Source organism: Orbicella faveolata, unplaced genomic scaffold (assembly GCF_042242905.1).
Source record: "Orbicella faveolata isolate gen_17 unplaced genomic scaffold, um_ofav_v1 contig_24, whole genome shotgun sequence".
NCBI lineage: Eukaryota > Metazoa > Cnidaria > Anthozoa > Scleractinia > Merulinidae > Orbicella > Orbicella faveolata.
In genome coordinates, this window is record NW_028301552.1 from 34,552,501 (window position 1) to 34,576,718 (window position 24,218).

The window sequence follows — 24,218 nt, forward strand, 5'->3', positions numbered from 1 at the left end:
CGGGCTATAGGACACTATGTCCCGAACCTTTACTTTACCTTTTCCTTTTTGCAGGTGCGTACCCTCCTAATCCTGTGGGTAACGTTACTTGTCACAACAATCACACGGTCGATATAACCATCACCAACGTAGATGATCTTGCGAGGTGGAATGAAACCGAGTGGCGATTACAAAACAATACCTCGTGACAGCCAACATTTCAGAACAATAGGACAGTAAACTACGATGCTCTCCCTACCGCACTGTGCTTGGTCTTCAGAACAGCTTGGAGATGGCATCCAATGCATCCTTAAAATCAGCGCAGAAAAGAGCAACCCCGGTGGTACAGGCCAGCTGTATGTGTACGATCACCTGTATTATGTGTCGTGTAAATATGGTAATCAGAACAAGACAGTGGCAAGCTTTATGCCGGTCAAGAACCGTCAAGACAACGACTCAAGTATGTAACATAAAAACAGTAGGAATGGATCAAATTTCTATTGGATAAGTGCGTGTGTGGGGGTGGGGGAGGGGAGAAAGGGAGAAGGGAGAATGGGGTCTAAGCTCGTATTCAGTGAGCGCTGTTGAAAGCGTTTAACAGGCAACAACTCCCGTTCGAGCGGTTACAGATTATGTTTTACGTAGGTCCATCATGTACATGCTTCATCAAGTTTTTTTCATCAAAGTCACAGCTTTGAAACGTGTCTTCTCTCTTTTTTGGCGATAAATTTGACGCAGGTGTCCTCAATGGTGCAATCGATCACGTGATCTTGACGGTGAGAGAAACTAGTCGCGACAGGAAATAACCCCCAAGGGGGTAGTCCCATCTATAAACAATATGCGTGTGTACCACTGTGAAGGGTTTGGTTTTCAGGCAGTTTTGTCTGGGATAGGGTACAGATATCAGACAGTTTTGGTCTAGAGTAGGATATAATTTACCAGAAGAGTGACCGGTGCAGTGTATAAATAATTAAGTCTAAAAAAGGATTCTTTAACCATGGTTCTATAATAGAAAACTCGGAAGCGGCTTCGTAAAATATTGGTTTAGTTGGCTTATGTTGGACCACGATAATAAAAAAATTTTGCATTGAAAATAGCTAGTCTGGGATAGGGTAGGGTTTTCGGTGTCTAGTCTAGAATAGGGTTGCAAAATCAAGCGGATCATGGTCTAGTATAGGGTTAGGGTTTCAGAGTCCCAGCGCTAGCGGCACACCTCTAACCAAGATTTACAGAGTACCACCCCCAGGAAAATAACTCACAACCTGATAGATCTGAAATTAACAAGGTTACCAAATTTAAGACCAGTTATTACACATATAACTGAGAAAATATCTTCATAGTGTTTGGCTGAAAGCAGGGGAATGTATCGTTGAGTTTTTAATTTGCACTGTAGTACAAATTAACGCGCGTGCGTTCGAAATTTTCTCGGTCACATCATCAATGAGTAATCGTATGAAGGCTCGAGCAATTAAGGATTTACGTAACTCGTGATACTTGAAAATGCTTTCAAATTGCACTCGCCTAAAGGCTCCTGCAGTGATATTTTTCAAATATTACTCGTGGTGTGAATCCTTGATTGCAATCACATTCTACAATTACCTATACTAATTCTTAGGGTAAATTTTAATGTTGCGGTGGAATTTATATGGAAAAATGCTGCTAAATAACTTCGATGTAATGTCACTTAGAAAGTAGTCAATGAAGTGCAAGTGATCATGGTCAAATATTAACCTGGATCTCTGTGAATCAGATTGCGATGTTAACAATAGTTAGTCACTTCTTTATATCAACATAATATTATCTATTTGTTTCTTTCAGGCAGTGCATTCTTCACCTTTAAACTTGAAGCTTTCCATTACTCTAATTTTACTGGTGAGGTCCCTAACCCAGTTGAGCTGGGTAAGACTTTGTATTTCAAGGCGACGGTAGAGACTCAAACGGCGACACCTAACCTTGACCTTTTTCCTGTTCACTGTTGGTCATCAAGGAGCGCCAAACCAAACTCAGGCGAAGGCAACATTACCTTGATAAGAAACGGGTAAGTACACATATTCACTCTGTTGTTTCATAATCAAGGAAGGACACTATAAGTTTACTTCGCACAAAGTGACCTAGCTCCCAGGATCTCTCTTCTTCTTCTTGCCTTCAAGAAGAAAGAAGTGGTGTGTAAAAAGACTTTAACATCGGTCCATCAAAGGCTCCTGTTTTTGTGCTGCACCATGCACGTCATCCTTACTGTGCCACCGCGGGTGTACCTCTCTTTTTCTTCTCCTTTTTGACCGTCCTTTTTTCCCGACTCGTTATTATATCAGAGACGCGCGCTTTATTTAGCCTCAAGAAAAAAGTCATTCAGTCATTTTCTTACCAATGAGCCATTCTACTACGACTGCCCGTTCCATTATAATCCTCTTTGTTTCTTTTCAAACCAGTTGCGGTAACAAGGCTGTGAGTGAAGACAAGTCCGAATCCTTGTCGTATACTTGCAAAAATGACAGTGTAGCCGAGACATTCTCCATACCGACCTTCAGGTACTATGGTGCTGAGAAAGGCGATGCGGTTTACTTCCACTGTGATCTCAGAGTTTGCCTGGCAGATGTCGATAATTCAGCGTGTCAGTGCCCTACTGATGCTGAATGTGACCCTAAGGGGAGAAAAAGGCGTTCACTCGCTGATGAAGTCGATGAAACTAAGGTGTACCACACGTCAACAGGTCCTTTTATTTTTAAGAGCGACGAGGAAGAAGAGGAAGAAAAAGAGGGTATGCAGAATTCGTTTTTGTCAGCTAAACTTGTTTTCTTGCGTTGGAATTTTCAAACTGCAATCTTGAGAAGACTTCGCTATTTATTTCTTTGCCGGTAGCTCCTTTAGAAGGTTTACCTTTGAAAACCCAATCATCGAGCAAACTTGCAATATTTTAATCTGTATATCATTAACTGTTTTTCTTAAAATCTTATCCCCATTTTCTTCTTTTCTACCTTAAAGATTATTATGTCAACTTTATAATATTAGCTCGGTCTTTGTTCTCATCTAGGTCTATCAACGCAAAGGGATCGGTTTGGTTTTGCCTTTCTTGGCGATTTTATATTTTCTACTCTTTTGCGTCGATATTCTTGGGGAACTCCCTCATTTTAAATGACCGTTGAAATGAGTGCAGTGAAAAAGATTAAAAAAACATAAGTTACGACTTTGTAAGACGCTGTTTGGCTCTCGTTGTCTTCCAGGTGTTTGTACTTTTACGATCATGGCCTCTTCTTAAATACCTGATGCTTTTTCGCATTGCTGCGACGTTTTTTAGGCCATCCAAATCGGTAAAGCTTGCTGTTGTTGGATCATGCTGAGAATTCATTTACTTTCAAGCTATTTTAAACTAAATTGCTTTTAAGAAGCTAGTCTATGGAAAACTAAACTTCATCACTTGGAATGAGAAAACAAAACATTTTTTTTCTTTTCTTTGTTTCAGGTGGTGAGCCCCAGTCCTTCTCGACTAATTTAGCGGTAACTGTGACGGTCAGCGGTGTTGCCGCCTTAGCCATTATCTGTGCAACCGCTTACCTTGTTGTGCGCAGCTGCAACAAGCGTAGGCAACATGGAGATGTGAATGTGGCCACCTAAACTCCAGATTGGGTAGTCCGGTCATTTACTGAGGAAATGTTCAAACCATAGCACTAGTGAAACACACTTAAGGCGGGGGTTCGCCTAAAAACACACCATTCTTGAAAAGTTAAAAACACATGAAATGATGACCAGTCAAATCTGATGCAGAAAATGCAGCATACGTTGCAATGCATAACTTCGTCAAAATGCACTGAATGGAAAAGTTCTATCTTAAAACACAAAACTTACTTAGAACACTCAAAATATCCCTTTTCAAAGGCAAAAATAACTCGTTTTGAAAAAACGAGCTTTGAACTTACAGTAAGAGAAATGCCCCTCAGAATCAGACTTTAATACCTCAAGATTCAGAATACAGAATTTTATTTCCAGATTACAGAATTTTAAGTTAACCCCCGCTTTAACATAGTTTTTGTAACCTTTCAGTTCTTTTTTCAAACGGGTAGGATATTTCTATCCTCTAGTCCAAGTAGAAACATTACCAGAACCAAAAAATAAAATAGTACCCGGGTACTTAGCGTAGCCTGCGAAGCAGTTTCTTTTTTCGCATAAGTTCGGTTACGAAACAGTCGTCCTCAATTAAAGAATTTTTGTGATTTTGTTGGTTCTTCGCTGAGGGGAGAGGTGAGAAAGAAGGCGTGGGAGTCCCTTGCTTAAGGGGTGGGGATGCTCGCCGGAAAATTTGGATCAAATCTGAAAAGGAAGTCTAATGTGGGCTGGCTCAAGCTTTATTTGACTCCCAGTAACTACCGTTGTAAAACAGTCACGCAAACAAAAGAGGGAAAAAAGAGGACATTTTGCAGTTTGAATGTTTAGCCTCAAAAGGCTATTACAGTATTCTTAACAGTTTATTTAGTAATATTATACTCTGTCCAATCGAGTTGCCTAGTTGTAACTGATTCGATACAATACAGTTAAATGTAGAAATGTACAGTTATGTACTGAGGAAAGAAACTGACTACTTGCTTTGTTTTGTGATTGACTACATTAACAGTGGCGGATCTATAGGGGAGGGGCCCGGGGGGCCCGGGTCCCCCCCCTTATTTTGGGTGAAAAAGAAGAAATGACTGAAGGAAGAAAAGCCGGCAGGGCAAGTAAATCAAAACCGGCCCCCACCCCCCCCCCCCCCAGCTTAAAGTCTGGATCCGCCAGTGATTAAGTATACACGGCAGTTATTATACACTTTCAAATCTGTGATTTTAAGAACTAGCTGCTTAATTATTAAGCTTGTTATTTCGTATGTTCTAAATAAAAATAAGATAACTTAAATCTTTAGCCTGATTTTCTGTTCTTCGTTTCATGAGAATGTGGACATCGATATGAGTTAGACATTGAAACATGGATGTCTATACCAGTTGGAGATGTCTGAACCTTTGCCCCCCCCCCCCCACCCCTCAAATACCTAACAGATCTAAAAAGTTTATTTTATGCTAGTTCACTAACACTTGCAAGGCGCAAAGTGGCCTTTTTTCTCACCCAGATATTGAAGGGGCCTGTTAAAACCGTTCGAAGGCTACATATAATTACGCTTACTTTCGTCATTCAATTTTCCTTATGCTCAGATGTACTTCAAAAGTCTTGGTATATTAGACATTTTGGATAGCTTCAGTAGAACAGACGCTATTCTTTAATAGTTAACCTTTAACAAGTTACTCCTAAAACAGCCGAAAAAATTATACTGGGAGAGCACCATGGCTAAGCTTCCACTTTTGGGTCGGCTGTTGTAAACTTTTAGACAAATCCAATGCAAATGGTGTATCTTATAAGTTTGTAGCTGGCGGTGCAAAATTATGAAACTGAGTTGTCCTCTTGTTGCCGGACGGAGGACAGAGCGAAGGCGACTCTGGTAGCATATGGTAAGTGGTTTGAGACCCTGGCAGGACTGTCAAACAAAAAGCGGACCTGAAAACCAGCGCGAGACCGAAGTTGCCATCTTTCACCATGTAGGTGATAGAAATCACAAAATTTCCGCGCACTAGACCCGCGACCCTTTCTTGGCGGGTTCTCCAGCAGCTTTATCGGGTCTACCCGCGTGAATCCCGCGAAAGTGCGACTGTGTCACCTGTCCTTCATGTGACAGGCGTGGTTACCTTTGCCATTTCTTCATCTCTTCTTTTCATCATGGCGACAGAACGCGAACAAAGTGACGAGGCAGCGTGTGATAGAAATGAACAGCAAACCAACACTCAACTTCAGAATGGAACGGCAGGAAACAACGTTCAACAGAATGACCAACCACAGCAACAACAACAGCAGCAACAGGGATCCATGTGGAAAAGTCTTCTTGTTCGCATGTTCATCTTTTGGTTGATTTCGAATTTGTTTCGTGGCCGACAGCAAAGCACAAATACCTCGAACACAGTGCCATCGACGAATCTTTTTAAGACGGATCAAAAGATAGTAAGTTGAATCTAACTAAGGGGATCGTTAGAAAGACTGCCGATTACTTATCTGTAAGTGTTTTTCTTTTAAAAAATTCTGGTGATGAAGACGAGATTAGGCAAGATTTCGTGTCTGTAGCACGCGTCAAATCTGCCGGCACGAGCGAAAATTTTATGCGAGAAGAGCTCTGTTACACGTCTTGGTATCGCCATGCCATAATTGATCTAGCACAGGTTTTCACCCAGTTTTTTGTTGGGAATAATCATTGATTTCTCACTTAAATGCGTTCTGCTTACGTGATTTGGGGTTTATAAAGACTTACTTTCTAGCTTCTGAATTTTTGTACCATTTGGTTTGTTTTCGTGTTTGTTTAAAACACGAAAAAATATATTGTTGTGTTTAGTGAGTATTGTTGGTTCAAATATAAGACAAAGGTTGTTATGAAAAGAACTGGTTGGAAATTAAAAAAAGCTCTTGAAAAAAATTGCAGAAACATTTTCCCAGAGAGAATTAAAGTTGAATTTGGGGTACACGGAAAACATGTACCATGCGTACCTTTAGAAAATAGCCCTAAGAAAGTAGGTGCACTAATTGGTTTTAAATCGTGTTTCTATTAAACAATTAGATTGTGATCTCAAGATTTCTATCTCATGATAGTTGACAAGGGCACAGCCAAGTCAACTATCACGCATAGAAATCGAAAGCAAACAATCTAATTGTTTTAGTATAAATCTACCAGCTGTTGAAAGCTATATCTAAATCCTTTTCACAGACACTTTGAAAACGCCTAGAAGCAGCGGTCATTTTGTTAACAAGGACACACTGCTACGCTACTTGCTGTCTGTCACAGAAAAGATAGTGAGTAGCTTAGCCAATCAGAGAATGGTATTTGTGATAGAACGCTAGTAGATTTATACTAAAACGCGATAGAAACACAGAACTAGCACAAGCTGTTGACGTAATGATGGCGTGAGCAAAGAGAATTAATTTTACATTTTGATGATCAAAGTAAACAAGTTATTTTTCTTTTTTTCATTGTGGTATTTTCTAAAAGAAATGGAAAACGTGTTCTCCGTGTTTCTGTCAATTTATAGAAACACTCATGAAAGTTTGGGAGAACTTGAAAAAGCTGTGGAAGCACTTACCTGACAACTCGTGTTCCCACAGCATTTCTTGTTCTCCCAAATTTTCACTGGTGTTTCTATAAATGTAACTCTATAGAAACACGGTACATGTTTTCTATTCCTTAATCAAGAAGTAAAGTAATGTTTTGCTGAAAATTGAACCAGATGAGCCAGGGGGAAAGTTTGTGTTCCTGGGTGCCCAACACTTAAACGTACTCTATGTGAAAAAAGTAAATTTGTCATTTCAAAAGTTCATTGCCTGTGGCACTCGGGTTCTTCTAGAGCACAGCCCTGGATCTCCTTATAGATTTGGATCATACATCTTGATCGACCAACAAATTTTCATCAGTTGTAATTTGACACTGGTACCCATGACTACTCCATTCTGAACATTTCAGAACTAATCCAGTGATTTTGGGAAATATCACGCATTAATTCAATCATACACTGTAGCCTTGTTCAAAACTCAGTTTAGCAGCCGTGTTGGATGCTGGAAAACTACATGTACAGTTGATTACAAGCCAAAAGCTGAAGGAAATAACTGACATATATATACATATGCTTATCTTTTGTAGGAGCTGTGGGTTTATCTAGCAGAAGAGCAACACTTCTTAGACTTCAACAACAGTGAAAAACTTATATGGCATGAGACAGATATCAAATTTGGTAATTGGACTGATGGACCCCAAATGGATGGCTCACGACTGTATAGCACTACAATAAAAGCATCAGAGGTAATTACATGTATATTAAACTTTTAAATACACACTGTCATGCTCCTATCACAACTCAATCAAGTGATTAAGTCCTCTCTCAGGCTTAGTGGTTCTTGTTTCTTTGGCATGGAGTGGCTAGAAAAATGTCTGCTCTACCCTATTTAAAGCCTGGTTTTCACTAACGACGCAAGCACAAGTGCAAGCACAAACCTAAGCAATAGGGATGACCCAAGTGAAAACAAAATTTGACGCAAACACAAGCACAAGCAAAATCATCTGAACCTTCCAAGCTGGTTAGGTGTGAGGTAATCTGGATCCAGTGTTTTCATTGGCCAAACTAAACCATGTGTGGTAAATATCCTTGTGCTTATGTTATGCCTGAGTGGTATTTTGTTTACACTTGCTGCAGCACAAATGCAAGCATGAGTGTAAGCACAAGAAAAAGGAAAAAATTTGATCCTTGTGCTTGCGCTTGTGCTTATGCCTGTATCAAGGCCATTTTCACGGTGAAATAAGAATTATTGTGATTGCACTTGTGCTTGCGTCACTAGTGAAAACCAGGCTTAAGATTCCAGTCTGTCGTGGGTAACCCCAGTATATTTTTTGACAAGCTGTTGGCTCTCCATTTATATGCCTGAATGGAGGCTATATATAGTCTACAGGTGGCAGCTTCCTGAGGGCCCCCAGCTAAGTGCTAAATAATTTACTATCTGTAAGCCTGACAGAATGCTACTGTACATGTAGTTTATTGCAGATCATAACTCAACATTAATTTTTTGTCAGTTTGCTTCAACAATGTCTGCACAGGGAAATACTGCGAGAGTCCATGTTCTCACTCAAAAATACAACATACAGTAAGAATACCGCCCAAAAGTCAGTGATGAGAGTCTAATACAACTGCAATAGGCCCTTTGCAGCTGGGGTCACGTGACCAAATTTTCCTAAAAAATTTTTGTATTATGGGCTATAACTAAAAGAATGCCAGGAATGGAAAGAGCGCATCGAAAATACCAAAATGGCCAAGTTTGAGGCCCCAGGAAGAAACGAGGAAGTGTATACCATAGTTTGAATTTTCGGAAAATTTAGAGGATTCGTATGGAAAATGTTGCTGGAGAGCAAGGTCTTGCTCTCCAGCAACATTTTTCTATACAAATCTTCTTATTCTTTCAAAAATTCAGACCATCATAAAATCTCATTCTCTGATGATGGGGGCCTCAAACTTGGCCATTTTGATATTTTCGACATGCTTTTTCCATTTCTGGCATTCGTTAAGTTATAGCCCATAATTTTATGAAAAGTAGGTCACGTGATGGCTTAGCTGCAAAGGGCCTATTAGGATAGAACACCTACATGTATCAACGCCTTCCATGAATTGCAAGGCTGTGTAATTTTCAGTCCATAATAGTAGTGATTGTAATTAAATTTTTTTCATTTCTTTTAACAGAAACTACAGAACAATGGAACACTTTATGTCCATGTTTTTATAACAAGGCATGGCAAATCTCCTGACCCGCAGCACCCTAAGTATAACAGGCTAGCTGTGGTCAACAGATCTCTGTGTAAGTATAGTAAGTCTTAGTCGGGGGGGGGGGGGGGGGTAGGGGGGAAGGCCCTGGGCAAATTGACCTGCCGTGAGACTAATTTTGCCTGTCTGCTTTGACCATGTGAAGGAGAGTTTTTCTTGTTAAGAAGTTCAGTTCAAAAAGTTTTGCCTGTCTATGAAAGTCAATTGCCTTCTTGCTATAAACATTAATGATAAAACCCCTGGTCCTAGTATACACAAGTACATATATACTCAAGTAAGTTCTGATTTGTTTTACAATGATCACAGAACATGTTCTTGTAACCAAAATAGTTAGTAATGTTAGCTGGAACAAGTAGACAACTGAAAAAGTCTAAGCACAGCAGTTTATTGCTTTTACTCTGAAGAGACAAGATTATTGTGCTTGTGTTATGGGTTAGGTCGACAGAAGGTGAAAAATGGCTGACAATTTTCCATGCGTTTAATATTTGCTTTCGTTCACATTGTTACAGGTTACAGTAGACGTGGTGTTCCATTCCTAAGACTGCTGCCTATGCTGAATATCCAACTTTTAATCTCAGGTCTATTCTGTGCTGTTTAGCAGTGCACATTAGACAATACGCATGCTCTACTGAAAGTACACTCTTTTCAGTGTCAGCTTCTCTGTAAAGGCCAACACTTTTCATCGCAGCTATACACAGATCTGTACACTACACTCTTACTAAAACCTCTCAATAACAACTACGGCTAGTTTATTCTGCCTCAGTGCGGCTCTGTATAGAGGTTAGATTGTATTTAAGCTGTGCTTGTATTGAGGCAAACGAGAATGTGACACTGATTTCAAACCAACCAAAACAGAGATTGCTTGCAACAACAAAGGTTTCATTTGTTTTCATCTGCTGCATGTATGTAATTGTGGTGTTTCTTTTTTTAGTGTTGCCAGTTTACAGAAAGAGACGTGTTCACAGGACTGTAAATTTACTCACTGGCGTGGCTGATGCTAATCCAGCAGACTTGGTGGTAAGCTGGGATTTTTAATGAATTGCGTTTTCTAGTTTGAAGTAGGCCCTTAACAGTACAGTGTCATGTGACCTCATTAATGAAAAATGGTGGAAGGTAGATAGCAGAAATGGAAAGAGCTTGATGATATTAGTGAGATTTCCAATTTTCAGGCTGCTGATGTTAAAGTGAGAGATGTTATGGTCATCTTAAGGTTAAGAAAATTCACAAGATTAGTAAGGAAGAATGCTGCTTGATTGCAAGCTTTATCATCCAGCTTGAAAATCATTTTAAATTTTCAAACTATCAAACTGTCCTAAAATCTGTCACTTAAGTGTATGTTTATTGGCCTCCAAATTGGAAGTCATACTGTCTAACTTCACCAACCACCATGTTCTTTCCATTCATACAGTGTACATGAAGTATCTATTTCATACTGCAACCATTTTTTATGATTGACAAGGTCATGTGACATGGTCATGCAAAGGGCCTTTTGTTACTCCTGGTTACCCTGGTTACCCTGGTTACCCTGGATGCTACATGGCAACTAGGTAGCTAGTGCCTCAGATATCCAGGACTCACAGCAACATTTTGAAATATTCAAGACTAACAAGTTACTCACAAATTTCTTGCAGCAAGCACCAGACAGTAAGAAACCCGTTGAAATTATCTCGTATTGGCATCCAAACCTGACAATCAACCTGATGGATGATCAGACGCCATGGGTTCAGGGCTCTGTTCCACAGCCGATGGATGAATGTAAGTAGACACAAATGCCTAATTATTTTATCAACAGAGTCTTAGTTGTACCTGGCATGTGGCTGAATTCCTTGTACGAAAAAGGATGGTGACTGGTACATTTACCCATGATTCATAGCTCAGAAAAACATTGCTCATTTATAAACACATACAGAAAAGTCCTAAAACCATCAAACCTAGCATACACGTTGACGTTAGCACAGGACGACTATTGCAAAATTTTGGCTTTCCTTGTTCTTTATGGGCTGTGTAAGGCTCGCATGGTATTGTGGTAAAATGTAGCTCGACACCCTCTTTTTCCTATGGAGGATTGGGTTTTATGCATTACTCTTGGAACTGCAACCTGGTGTAGGCTAAATGCATCATGGGGAGCGGAGAGGGGGGGTTGGAGGGGGTTGGAGGTGGTAGAAAGGGTAGGAACTCTACCCATACTCTTTATGTCTTGTGCTGTGTATTGGATGTACAGAAGCTGGAATATGATAATTACTTTACCTAAATTAGCAATTAGCCAATCAGAAGCCATGTCTAGTGTCCAGATTTCCTGTGATATCAAGTCGCCCAGTGCAACACACAGACTAGTGAATCAAACTAAATGTTCTCAAATTCAGCACTTGTCACCATTAAAATGCAGGAAATGTTGTTTTATAATTCAGCACACCACCCCAGCTTCCTCATCCATATTTCCCAACATCTCAACAGGCTCAGACCTTCCCTACTCACTCAAGTGCTACGAGACATTTAAAAAAGCCAACCAGACTATGCCTGAAACTTGATATTTATGTCACCTCCACTGAACCAACACATACAGTAACTTCAATTAACATGTTCCTGTTTCAGTTCTTGTCTTTGAAAACATAACTGGCAAATATTTTCCTGTACTGTACCTGAACAAGTACTGGAATTTAGCAAGTGACTACATGCCTATCAATGAAACAACAAAGTAAGTTTTGGTTGTTGTTTTTTTTTTCTTTTAATATACAGTATTCTCCAATGCATCTTTACAGGAAGAATACACAATGAGCAATCTAAGCAAATGTCGACAGCACTACATGTACTTGTATGAATCAATGAACAACTCAAAGCAGATAATTTTTTCAAAATGTCATTTTTTTTTTTTGGTTAAATTTCTTTTCATCACAAGCAACAACCACTACAGCTACATTTTACATGTAACCATAAGATAAAAGATACATTGTATTATTGAAAGGCGAACTGGAATCTCCACTGGGCCAAGTGGTCAAAAGTGCTGGAGCTTATCACACTACATGTAGAAGTATTTCTACGTCCCCCTGGGTGTCACCCCAGCAATAAATTTTCCAGTACTTATTTATACAAATAGGTGAAGAAAGGCACTGTGAGAGTAAAGTGTCTTGACTAAGAGCACTTTTGCAGAGCAAACATTATTCTTACGTCATTCTCGAGGTTAATAGTCATGATTCCTATTTACTTGACCATTTACAGCAAGGTATGGTTTCTCACTTGTGTTCTCTCACTTATGTTCTCTCACATTGTGCTTCAATTTTTCTTTGGCAGAACTCTTGACTTACACTTAACCTACAGTCCCATATCACTGTTCAGATGGCAAATGTACGAGTCTCAGCGAATGAGACAGAAGTGGTTTTCAGTGCTTGGAGATGAGCCAGGGCAGAGTGAGGAAGAGCAGGACTCCCTCAAGGTGAGTTGGCTCTTAAGGCAAAAGTTTATTTAGTGTTTTAAGTGTGGTGGTTGAAATGGAATGTGTACTGGTCTCTGTATTAAGTGGTTTGGATCAAGCCCTGGCAGAGTTCATTCTGTTGCGTTCTTGTGTTCTCTTACTCAGATGTCAGTCTGTGCTACAGTTTTTTTCTTTCCGAAGAGTGAGGTAAGTCTGCATGCGAGCCAAGTGGCCCATCAGGCCGGAGCTTATCCCGGTTTCCGTAGCATGAAGCGACTAGGAGTATTTCTACTCCCCCCTGGATGGGATGCTAGTCCATCGCAGGGTTACCCCCAGCATTAAGTTCGCCGGTACCCATTTATACACCTGGGTGGAGAGAGGCACTGTGAGGGTAAAGTGTCTTGCCCAAGAACACAACACAATGTCCCTGGCCAGGGCTCGAACCTGGACCACTCGATCCAGAGACAAGCACACTAACCATGAGGCCACCGCGCCTCCCTCCGAAGAGTGAGACAAGAGTATTAAGGTTCAGGGAATGAAAGAAATGGAATGCAGATGAACATTTGGCAATCTCTTACTAACTAACTTTTGCTCTGAATTTTTCTGTCTGAACCTAGAGAACACTAGTGGAGACAAACCCTTATCTACTTGGTGTGACAATGATTGTCACATTGGTACACACTGTCTTTGAAGTTCTGGCATTTAAAAATGGTGAGTAATAGGTATTGTTACCTCAACAGTACAGGATGCAGGTCTTGGTTTTTGTTTGTTTGTTTGTGGATGCAGGGTCTGTATATATATAGTGCATGATAGAATAAAACCTATCAAGACTTTGATATTTTGAACTTCTGGCCCTGTACTGAGACATTTTTCACATGACTTCTGTCATGGAAGACTACAACATATGACATTTCTCATTACTTGAGAAAGGTGCGCTGATGGCTCCAAAAGATCGTAGTAGCTTAATATCTTGACTCTGCTTCCAAAGAAAACTTCAGTTTGGTATGAACTGAACAAAATCCGGAAACAGCATTTTGCTGGTTAAAACCTATCCTACTTTGAACTTTTAAATACAGCCTGCTAGGCAAGGAGGTTGATGTGACAAGTCTGTCATAAGGTTTTGAAGTAGCGCCATCCTCGAGGTGGCAGCTCTCCAAAAAGAGCAATCAAGTTTCATGCTTCTGCTAAGTTCGCTTCTTTGACTTTTCTGTTTTCAGACATCCAGTTCTGGCGAAGTCGCAAGACATTGGAAGGCCTTTCTGTTCGGTCTGTGTTCTTCAATGTCTTCCAGTCCGTCATAGTTCTCTTGTATGTTATGGACAATGAGACTAACACAGTCGTGATCATCAGCTGTTTTGTGGGGCTTCTTATAGAGATCTGGAAAATTAACAAGGCTGTCGACATTAAGGCAAGTAGACCCACGTTCAAAAGCGTTATTATCAGCTGGTTTACTTTGCACTTACTTACATGTATCCCTATGGCCTCTGGAGGAGAATAGGGAATCCACAGGTTCACACCACGTTTTCCTGTTCTGGACCTACTAGCCTGCAAACAGGCTCCCAGTTGGGTTTAGTGCGAGCCAGCCGAGTATGGTCTAGGGCGAGCGGGGCTATCCGAGAGCGGTCTGGTGATGAGAGGGAGCGCTTCGCTTGCGGACTTCGCCCGCGGAATTCTTCATTTGGCGCTAAACGGCTCACTTCAATCGCTGGATTTTTTTCCGCCCTCGCTGGGAGCCTGTTTGCAGGCCATGGACCTGCTGAATGGGATAGACAAATTAATAGTTTATTGAAGCTTTAAATTCACAGCTCTAGAGCTGAACTAGGTAGAACATCACAAAAGAATTCAAATAATAAGGCTAAGCTAAAATGTGGTCTATGAAAAAAAAAAAAAAAACATGAAAATCGTCTTTATACGGTTGCTGTAGAAAAAGCTATTCTCTAGTCTGTTTATTTTGCAAATAGGAATGCACTCGATATCTTTGATTGTTTATCAGATTAAATCTATGTTCGTTTGCCTCTGGTATAAAAACTGTATTATTTCCAGACCTTGAGCTAAGGGGGGAGGGGGTGGGGGCGTTTTTTTGGCTTGCCCTACCGGGTTTTCTTCCTTCTGCAAGTTTTGTTATTTACCCAAAATAAGGAGATCCCCTAGATCCGCCACTGTATTTGCGATCAGCATTAAATTCGTGATGTCCAGAAACATTTTGACTGTTTGAGACTGTCTTTGATCAAGAAGTGTCTCTAAGCTAGCAAGTCCTAGTGCCTCACGATGGGTGACATGCGGGACGACAATTCTCGTAGCACACTTGTGTAGGCCCTATAGCTCACCTGACAATTTTTATCACATGATTACCATACATTTGATTTACTTACATATCTAATCTAATGTTATCCTTGTTAACGGCCATTGTACATTTTATCTTGCTGTAGGTGGATAGAGAAAACCCTTGGTTTGGTGTAATACCAAGAATAAGATTTGCTGACAAAGAAACATATGTAGAGTCTGAAACAAAACAGTATGACATGGTAAGAAGGCATGTTCTCATTTCAGGTTACTTGTATGATATTTATTATTTCCAGACGTACTAGCCAGACAATGGTGGCATTAAACTCTTACTGGGTTCCTCTGTATTACTTGGGGTATTGTCCACCCTACAGGAAGTGACACTTGTCGGTTGCAAGCTGTAGTACTTATTGAGAATTTGGGAGAATAGCTCCACAAATGCTTGTCATTTTTATCTATCAGTCCACTATTTTTCAATGGTATGTGGCCTGTTATGCACCAAACTGGATTTATTACAATAGCTACGTCCTGATTCACAGTCCAACACTTGGACGTTTCGGTCAATACCCTGCCCATTTGTACATTGATCACAATTCGTTCAGCTTAACAACAATGTGATGCCAAGCAGTCTTCTGACTTCTGACAGTCTTCTGACCAGCCCTTGACTTTTTTATCCGGTATGAATGAGTTGCTAGTCCACCATGTCTTCATATCCTCGTCCTCCAGGGTACGTGTACTTGCCAGGTTTTTTGCGCGAGAGGCACTGAGGGTAAGAACACAACATACAGTTGTACCTTGTCAGCCCAGGACCAGGCTCAAAGTGCAACTGCTGGATCTCCTATCTGATACAGGTTCTGACTACAGTAATACAAGACATTCAATGTGAATAGTTTATTGAGGATGCGTCAGGCAGTCATCTATCCCTAAACGTCCCGTTGTAACCCGCGAGTCTCCCCATTGTGCCGTCAGAGTGAAAATTTCTGACTAACCATCAGGAATTACGTTTTCTACACCTGGCGCCCATTTCAACTCAGCTTCCCATTTATTTGTGCATTACAAAATGTGAGTGTAAGTTCCTTGAAAATATCTCATATGTTACTTTACAATTGTTTTACTTCTCCTCCTTCAGATGGCGTTCAAGTATTTGTCATGGGCTTTGTTTCCCTTGTTAGTCTGTTATGCTGTATATTCACTGATTTACGTTGAGCACAAGGGATGGTACTCTTGGATTCTTAGCATGTTGTATGGCTTTCTTTTGACATTTGGTGAGTTCATATTAAGTATCATAACAACACCTTATTCATATCTACCTCATGATTAAACTGCAACCAGCTTTTAATTGAGTCTATAAGAATATTATCAAAAGACAACTTCTATTTGAAAAGATTTCCCCACATCAGCCTCAACTGCAAGCTATACATGTATCACTGTAAGTAGTTTCCGTGCAATTCTGAGAATACAAATATGGTCTTGCCCTCCCAACACCCCAGACCTACGAAAAAGTACAAATGTAACCCCCTTCCCTGAACTCTCAGATCTAAACTCTTTCCGATCAAGTCATACGATCTTTGATCGACTAGTTACCATGCAACATCCTTATATTGTTCTAATAATAATAAGGAAAGTCCCCTCTAAAGTTGTTGTTAATTGCTCTACAACTGAGTGTTGGGAATAACCCCTTCAGCAGTCTGCAGTGTTTTGCTCCAATGGCTCAACAGTTGAATCTGCTCCAGTGGTTCAACGCTCGGAGTTAAAGATTATAGCGATTGATGAAGAGGTTGTTCGTTCTGAACCATCTCAAAAAGTTACAAGTTGAAACCAGCCACTGAAAAGCTTTGCTGATAAGGTTAAGTGATGTTTTGGTTTGTTTGTTCAATGTTTGTGTAGGTTTCATCATGATGACGCCACAGCTTTTCATCAACTATAAACTGAAGTCAGTAGCTCACCTTCCTTGGCGCATGATGACGTACAAGGCTCTTAACACCTTCATTGATGACCTCTTCGCCTTTGTCATCAAAATGCCAACTTTGTACCGGCTTGGATGTTTCCGAGATGGTAAGTGTTTTTGAAGTTATCGTGAAAAATAGTCAGCCATTTCTGAGCCTAGAAGCTCAAGCAACGGTTCACGCTGGTTTCGTTTCTTGTCGAGTTCGGTAGGTTCGAGTTCGCTACATGTTCGCTACCCACAGGCTTGGCTCGGCAGTGAATGAAAGTTAACGCACGTTAAGTCTTTGGGCTATATATTAAGTGGCTCGCTTGGCTCGGCAGTGTTACAAACAAGCAAACAAGTCACAGCAAGCATTTATGCGGTATCGTAGATGCGTATGGTTGGACTGATTTTAGTACAGTTTATTTACGCGAAGTTTTAGTTTATCAATAATAGCGAACACGAATGAAATAGGTAGCGAACTGGAAGTTGTGGGTAGCAAGCACTTAACGAACTCGAACGTAGCGAACTCGACAGGCAGCGAAACCGACTCCTACCTGCGGATAGGATTTCAACAGGCACGTAACACGGTTGCATGTAAATAGAACAGTGATTAGTATACGGCGAATTTGACTGGAGCCATGCTCAAATGGGACACCTTAAAGGAGCTCTGTTGCGGTATTTTGAAATATTCTGGCCACGTACAAAATTGAAGGAAGCCTGAAAATAATAGTTTACTAAGATAGAAAAACATCCATGCGATAATGATAAACCATAAAGGAACAGGGATGGTTAAGGATTGGGAAGATTAATACGGACTACAAACGAAGAACTTGAAAAATTTAGGTTGAACTTTTCAAGATGCGCAACCCGAGATGTAGCTAGCTCCTTTAATTCCTTAGCGGCAACGGTAACGCGCGTAGCACTGTGAAGGCAGAAATCGAGAAGTTAAGCTGTGTGTGTTCTGTTGTAGATATTGTGTTCTTCATCTACTTGTACCAGCGCTGGATTTATCCCATTGATCCTAAACGTGTGAATGAATTCGGCCTGACTGGTGAGCCTGTTGATGGAACTGACACAGCGGATCCCAGCTCGCAGCAACCAGCAGAAACAAAACCTATTGAAAATGGTGCAGTTAGTGCTGATGCTGAAGTGGTGTCAGACAAGAAGAATGACTAATAATTAATTATCATCAAATTTGGCGCATGACAGATTTTAAAGTGTAAAAAGCTTTTGTCCTGTTATTGTACTCAGTGTACTCAAATTAAGCAGTTTACTTACTTACGTTCATGAAGGAGCGGTATTTATAAACATCCATTGTACCTTTTGGAACTAACTCTGCCTTATGGATGCAAAGTGTACCATAAAATGAGCTACATTACTTGCGAAAAATTTCGGACAAAGAAAGTGTCCGAAAGTAAAACAGTACCGTATGAAACTTTTAAATAGCGCCAAAGCCGCTAGTTTGCTTCAGGGAGTGAACTCCAGTTGAGAAACTACCCTAAATACCTAACGGCTTGATAAAATTTGTGTTATTTTTTTTTTGTCAGTGTATTCTAAAACCTTCAGGGTGCAGTGATGTTTCAAATTTGCTTATGCTATGTTTCAGCAAAGTGTCAGAATCTTTTGGTCCGAAATTTTTTTGTAAGTAATGTATCTGAATCATAGCAAACACACAGTCTATCAACAAATCAGAGGCAGCTGCTTGCTATGCATGGTATTCCTTGCCTAGTTCTTGTACGGCTTTCTTCCACGCCTTCACGGTCAATCGATTTCGGTGACGTATCCGAGACGAACGTCTCGCCCTAGATCACGTGACCTGAAAATGATTGACCGCGGCGAAATATTGAGGCCCAGGAACTAGGCAAACGTTTTCCCACAGCTGCCACTAGTTGCATGCCGTATGTGTTTGTTTCGAGCTCAGATGGGTTTGATGTCATATTTATGTTTACTTACATCGACCAGTTGTTCGGTTTACGATAGCCAATGGTAAGCCGCAAACCTGGCGTGTAGGTCTGCAATTCGTGCGGAGTACTTAGTGCCAGGGAATAATGCCTTTTTAAAATTTGTTTGTATTTGCCACGATGGGATTAAGAAGAAAACAGATCCTTCAATCGCAAAAACTGCAAACACAAACTGTGAGTTTTACATTTGCTATTTATCATATGTACAACTTATCATAGTGGATTGTAGTGCCTTGATTAGTGTATTAAATCTGGAAGAAAGTTGACTTGTGTGACATGAGTAAAACTAGATTTACATTATCTTGCTAAGCACAAACGTCTTTCTCTCAGGCTTTTTCTGTTGAGATATTTTGCTTCAGTAACTGAGTAAATACGTGCATTTTCTTTAAGTTCTGACTTTTGGGACAAAAAAGGTCTTTTTCAAGTTTCCTTTTGCTTCGGTTTCAACGTGATGCTTTATGCAAAAAGTTTCGTACGAAAATGCATTTTTCATCACGCCTCGTTTTGACAGAGAGACAGAAGGGTATTCAATGTCACAAAGCCTTTAAATTATATATCCCATGTTTGAAAATATCGCGGCAGTTACTAAACAACGAGAAAATCACAAACTTGGTTAATAATTCTGTACTATTTCAATTTTTGTTTGTGTTGAACCTCTATCGAATGGATCGCTTTTAGCAAGTTGGAATCGTTTCTGACGATTTTTCTCACGATGTCGTAAGAGGCGTGACTTTTTTCAAGATAACTCTTGCTTACCTGACATCTCAAAGAAGCTGAGATTACTTTTTAAACAGTTTGTTATTTTCATCAACACGTATGAGGACCATTGAGAGAAACTCGGAAAGGTTTGTGCGAAGCGTTGTATTATAGCATTAGTGAGAAATTTTTGAAATACACAATTTTGCCTCGGTCTGTCCTTTTCCCTAAGGTTATTTCAAAGAACTTATAATATACTGTTACTATCTAACTTGTGCGAATGAAACTGATGAGTTACCTCCGTTAAATCATGAAATATCCTTCTCAATGTCTTATATTTTAACTTTACATTCTTAATAATTTAATCACAATCAAATCTGTACATGAAGCTCAACACAAGTAAGAATAAAAATCCCTTTGCTTTCAGTCTGCATTTTAAAATTCCAACCGACATCCGATTAAACTACTTCAGTACAAGGCAAATTCTTACGAAATTAAATTTTTGTCAAAGCAACGTGCAAAACTGACAACTTTTAATAGAGTGATACTTAAGCTTACTCTGTAAAGAATAATATATGTATGAGAGGCTAGCTGGGATTGCTGGAATCTTAGTTATCGGCCAAATGTTTGGCGATTTCTTAGCTACAGGGAAAAATATCAGCTCCTACAGGGCCCCCCCCCCCCCCCCGCCCTCTTCACCCTCAGTTTTCGTAGGCGAGATGCGAGACAGAATCATGCTCCTAGTCTTGTGTGTGTAATAACGACCACAATTGAAAACGTACGAGCACATATCTATCTCCTAACTGTCTCGTCCGCACGATGTAGACCCGCTAATACAGTAAACTGTATTTAACAAATAAAGAAGCCTAAGCCGTGTATTACACTAGGGACTTTAAGCAGCGGGAACGCGGACGGCGACGGGGACGCCGAAACCTGTGAGAAGGCTGGGGAGAGAACGCCGTTGTCGCGAGAATTCACAAACATTAAGCAGCACCGTCGGAAACCGCGGTTTCCGCACTGAAAGCTTATTGACATTATCGATATTCGTCCTCTGTTTATCAGGATGAACTAGGATCACTTTATTGAAAGAAGTTCGCAATCAACTCTTGATAATCCACGATGAAGGTGTGTTAAACGATCACGAACTTCTACTCTTGTACGATTTAAACCGGTCGAATGATCTCGACTAACCTTATGATTCCTTTCCTGATTTTAACTTCGATGGTTTGAAGACGACGAGTGCCAGTCTGAATTTCGCTTCCGCAAACGCAACTTGCCCCTTCTCGCTGAGTTGTACAATGAAGTAAACGAACTTGTTATCAGCAGATGTTTAATCAGACTGGCGCGACAAAACAGTGTGCTGACTGATAAAGATCTAAGTAAACCACTGATCTTACGACTGAAAATGGAAACAGCTACGCACGTTTTAATGGTGTCTACCCTGTTAAATGTGTTAGAATTTCACCATCATGAGCCATTTGATATTTGAGTACTTCTCGAAAGGAAAAATTTCGATTGAAATTCATGTAAGTTGTCTTTATTTACATTAGCTTTCAAAAAGATATTTCACGGTACTCACATGTTCGCCGACTGGCTTGAGTTCGCTTCAGATTTCCCGACGTTTCTTTAAAATGAAATATCTCACATAACAAGAGAAAACAAGCATTAAAGTTCCTCGAAATTAGTAACACGGGTTATTTAGCGTTGACACAGCAGAGGAAACGAAAGCGAAAACTCACGTTTTCAGACAACGCGAAATGAGCTTCACTCACGTCGGGCTCGAACGCAGAACGTCAACTTGTTTCCCGCCAGTCATGCGCAGTGGACCTTTTGGCTTTTCCCTGATCTTATGGCGTTCCCGTCGCCGTCCGCGTTGTCTTTGCTTAAAGTCCCTACTAATAAAACACGACGGGCATTTGAGAAGTGTTTTACCACAGTGGAATGTCTTATCACAGTGTGATACACGGCTTAGTCTTCTTCATTTGCTTTATGATATAGAGGTGATGTGGCGAAAAACAATAAAACACGCTTTTTCTCTGTTTTCTACTCTGATAAAACATGGGTTTTCGACCAATCAGAGCGCGCGCAGGTAATGAATTATTTAGTGACATTGAATAGATGGGTTTGATAAGGAAATAACTCGTTTTATAGATTGTACCCCTTCAGAAGGTTTGATCTGCTGTCTTATTAGCGCGGCGTGTTTGCTTCCAGGATGAAATTTGCTTCAGAATCGCTATTTACCGGGAGTGGCCTCTAAACTGTATGGCAACCATAAAAGAACATTATTGGAGCAGGTTCCAACAAATAATATTAGCGTAACCCACTGAACGACTCTCAGGTTAACGCGCAATCTGATTGGCTACACAGAAGTGCTCTTAAAATAGCGTCAACTTCCCTTTTTCGCGAAATTTCTGAAATAGATGTTTTACTGCTCTGAAACAGATGTTTTGTTGTTTTTTTCTCAGGTTAACGCGCAATCTGATTGGCTACACGGGAATGCTTTGAAAATGGCATCAACTTCCCTTTTTCGTGAAATTTCTGAAATAGATGTTTTGTTGTTTGGCAGATCGGTCAATGGGTTATGTGAAAAACATTGGACGCCTCATTCTTGACTGCTATCAGCTCGCTGTCTAATTGAAATTTAGACAGCTTTCTCAATTTTCAAATGTGATATAATTATTGTTACTTACACTACTTTCAACAGAGCTATTTACACTACTTACCATACTACTACTCACACTACACTACTTACTATACAATACAATCAAGAGATTATCAAGGTAAGAGAGTGAATTTCCCATATAGGTCCTCTAACTAAGGTAATCCTTCTTAAGTTATTTTTAGACATGGTACCCAGTTCTTCCAAGGATGCTACTCGCGCGAGGCGTGAACAGCCGAAGCGACTTTCTCGAAACTACCTGAGACGAAATGGCGGGAACACCATTTTATATGTTTTGATTTCGTCTCATAGCAGAGATGTTGTCTGCACTCTCAGCCGTCTTTTTGTTTGGCCGGGCTTTCGTTTGTTTTGTGTTCGTTTGGCTGTTTATTCGGTTTTAGGGAGTTTAATTAAGCTGAACTTTAACGGCAACGGCAACGAGTACAATGGCTACGTAACCGTGCGCCAAAATTCTTTGTTCATTTCTTTGCCGTTGTTTACAAAAGGTCACAAAACAACAACGTAAAATAGCCACATTCTGTATATTCGAGAGAACGTGAACTATACGACGGCCAATTTTGAAAATTACTTTTTTGAATTTTGACGCTGTCTGTTTGGGATATTTCTGACAGCGCAGACAAACTGAATGAATCCAAATTCCCGCGAGATTCGTAGGTTGAATATTAAGTCGTTTTTTGTAATCGATGTTGCCTTTGGCGTTGTTGCCGTTGCTGCTTAAACTGCTTTTGCTACTTGGGCAGCGACCATCTTTCTCCACTTTGGACCATCTGTTTGTTCGGTTGCCTAGCTTGTGTTTGGGCGTTTGTTTGCTTTGCACTCGTTTGTCTACTCATTTGTCTGCCGTTCATTCAGTTGTTATTGGTTGTGTAGGGGACATTCGTCTCTTATTTTAACTCCTATTAAAGTCTCCAAATGTATTAAAACGTACCGAGAGCCGAAGTTCCTTTGCTTGTGATCAAAATATCAAAGAAGACATTCCCACAGCGTTGGAGATTTTCCTTTGCTTTGAAACGAAACGAAATATAAACAGATCCTCCACGAAAACATCCACGCAACGCGCGAGTAATATCCGCGGAAGAACTGGGTACCATGTCTAAAAAAACTTAACGTCATTCCACTGAAATAGAACCTGCACTGAGATTTTCGTGAAACTTTGCTTACTGATTGTTTATATTATAGGAACTTACATTTTGAAATATAAATGAGGGGTCCCCATGTTCGTTTAGGAGCAACAGCACCTTGTTTATACCCAGTAAATCCTTATAATAGCACTATGATTGTAGTCACGATTGCTTGTTAAATTCGTTTCCGACCATTGTTTTTTGTTCTACACTGAGAATTGGTCCGTATTTGTTTTACACAGAGAAATTTACTACTCAATTCAAAACAACAGAAAAAAAAAATGATAGGTCACCATACTCGTTTGCGAGAAAATGACGATTTACCTCTATGCAGAGGTCCAGCCGTAAAGACAAAGCCGCCATTTTTTAATGCGCGCGCGCTAACCAGGCGTGAAATTATGCGCGGTAGGGATGCGCAATGTAATACTGGGGAATGACCTTAAGAGGGATTACCTTAGTTAAGGGACCTATATGGGGGATTCGCTCTCTTACCTTGATAATCTCTTGAATACAATACAATACATGTTGTTGGTACTATTACCCTAAGTTATTTCGGTTCGCAGCAGGACTTGGATGGTTTTTATTACAGTAGATCGTTTGTTTGTCACGCATATAAAGAGGTCTTATGTCTGCCAGACAAATGGTCCTTACATTCATCTTTCAATTTTTTAAACATCTTACGAACAAGTGGCAATGAATATTACAATATTTGAACTTGATATTGTAAGAATCTATAACAAATATTGCCTGCGGTTACCATCCATCGAAATTCTTTTACATTATTTATACCCTGCAATATG

At 40.2% G+C, this 24,218-nt stretch overlaps 2 protein-coding genes across 4 annotated transcripts in view; both read left to right on the plus strand.

The window, feature by feature from the left end:
* Positions 1 to 4,860, plus strand: part of LOC110056833 (uncharacterized) — a 10,179-nt gene extending 5,319 nt beyond the window's left edge. For all 3 annotated transcript variants that reach the window (XM_089292494.1, XM_089292496.1, XM_020763385.2), the window contains exons 2-5: positions 55 to 439; positions 1,798 to 2,017; positions 2,409 to 2,737; positions 3,440 to 4,860. In XM_089292494.1, the coding sequence (XP_089148620.1) occupies positions 226 to 439; positions 1,798 to 2,017; positions 2,409 to 2,737; positions 3,440 to 3,591 (915 nt within the window). In that variant the 5' untranslated portion in view covers positions 55 to 225 and the 3' untranslated portion in view covers positions 3,592 to 4,860. The remainder of the gene's footprint in view (positions 1 to 54; positions 440 to 1,797; positions 2,018 to 2,408; positions 2,738 to 3,439) is intronic.
* Positions 4,861 to 5,685: 825 nt separating this feature from the next.
* LOC110056741 (putative lipid scramblase CLPTM1) lies at positions 5,686 to 19,187 on the plus strand. Its single transcript, XM_020763256.2, has 13 exons — positions 5,686 to 5,991; positions 7,673 to 7,831; positions 9,258 to 9,372; positions 10,270 to 10,355; positions 10,970 to 11,093; positions 11,931 to 12,033; positions 12,627 to 12,768; positions 13,365 to 13,458; positions 13,965 to 14,155; positions 15,177 to 15,272; positions 16,160 to 16,295; positions 16,918 to 17,085; positions 17,931 to 19,187. The coding sequence occupies exons 1-13, from the start codon at positions 5,713 to 5,715 to the stop codon at positions 18,134 to 18,136; spliced, it is 1,899 nt and encodes a 632-aa protein (XP_020618915.2). The 5' UTR covers positions 5,686 to 5,712; the 3' UTR covers positions 18,137 to 19,187.
* Positions 19,188 to 24,218: the final 5,031 nt, after the last annotated feature.

Excerpts from the sequence above, each read along its gene's own strand:
- LOC110056741 (XM_020763256.2), top strand. The coding sequence starts at position 5,713 with ATGGCGACAGAACGCGAACAAAGTGACGAGGCAGCGTGTGATAGAAAT. Across the intron at positions 12,034-12,626 it reads CCTATCAATGAAACAACAAA|AACTCTTGACTTACACTTAA; the intron begins GTAAGTTTTGGT and ends TTTCTTTGGCAG. Across the intron at positions 13,459-13,964 it reads AGTTCTGGCATTTAAAAATG|ACATCCAGTTCTGGCGAAGT; the intron begins GTGAGTAATAGG and ends TTCTGTTTTCAG.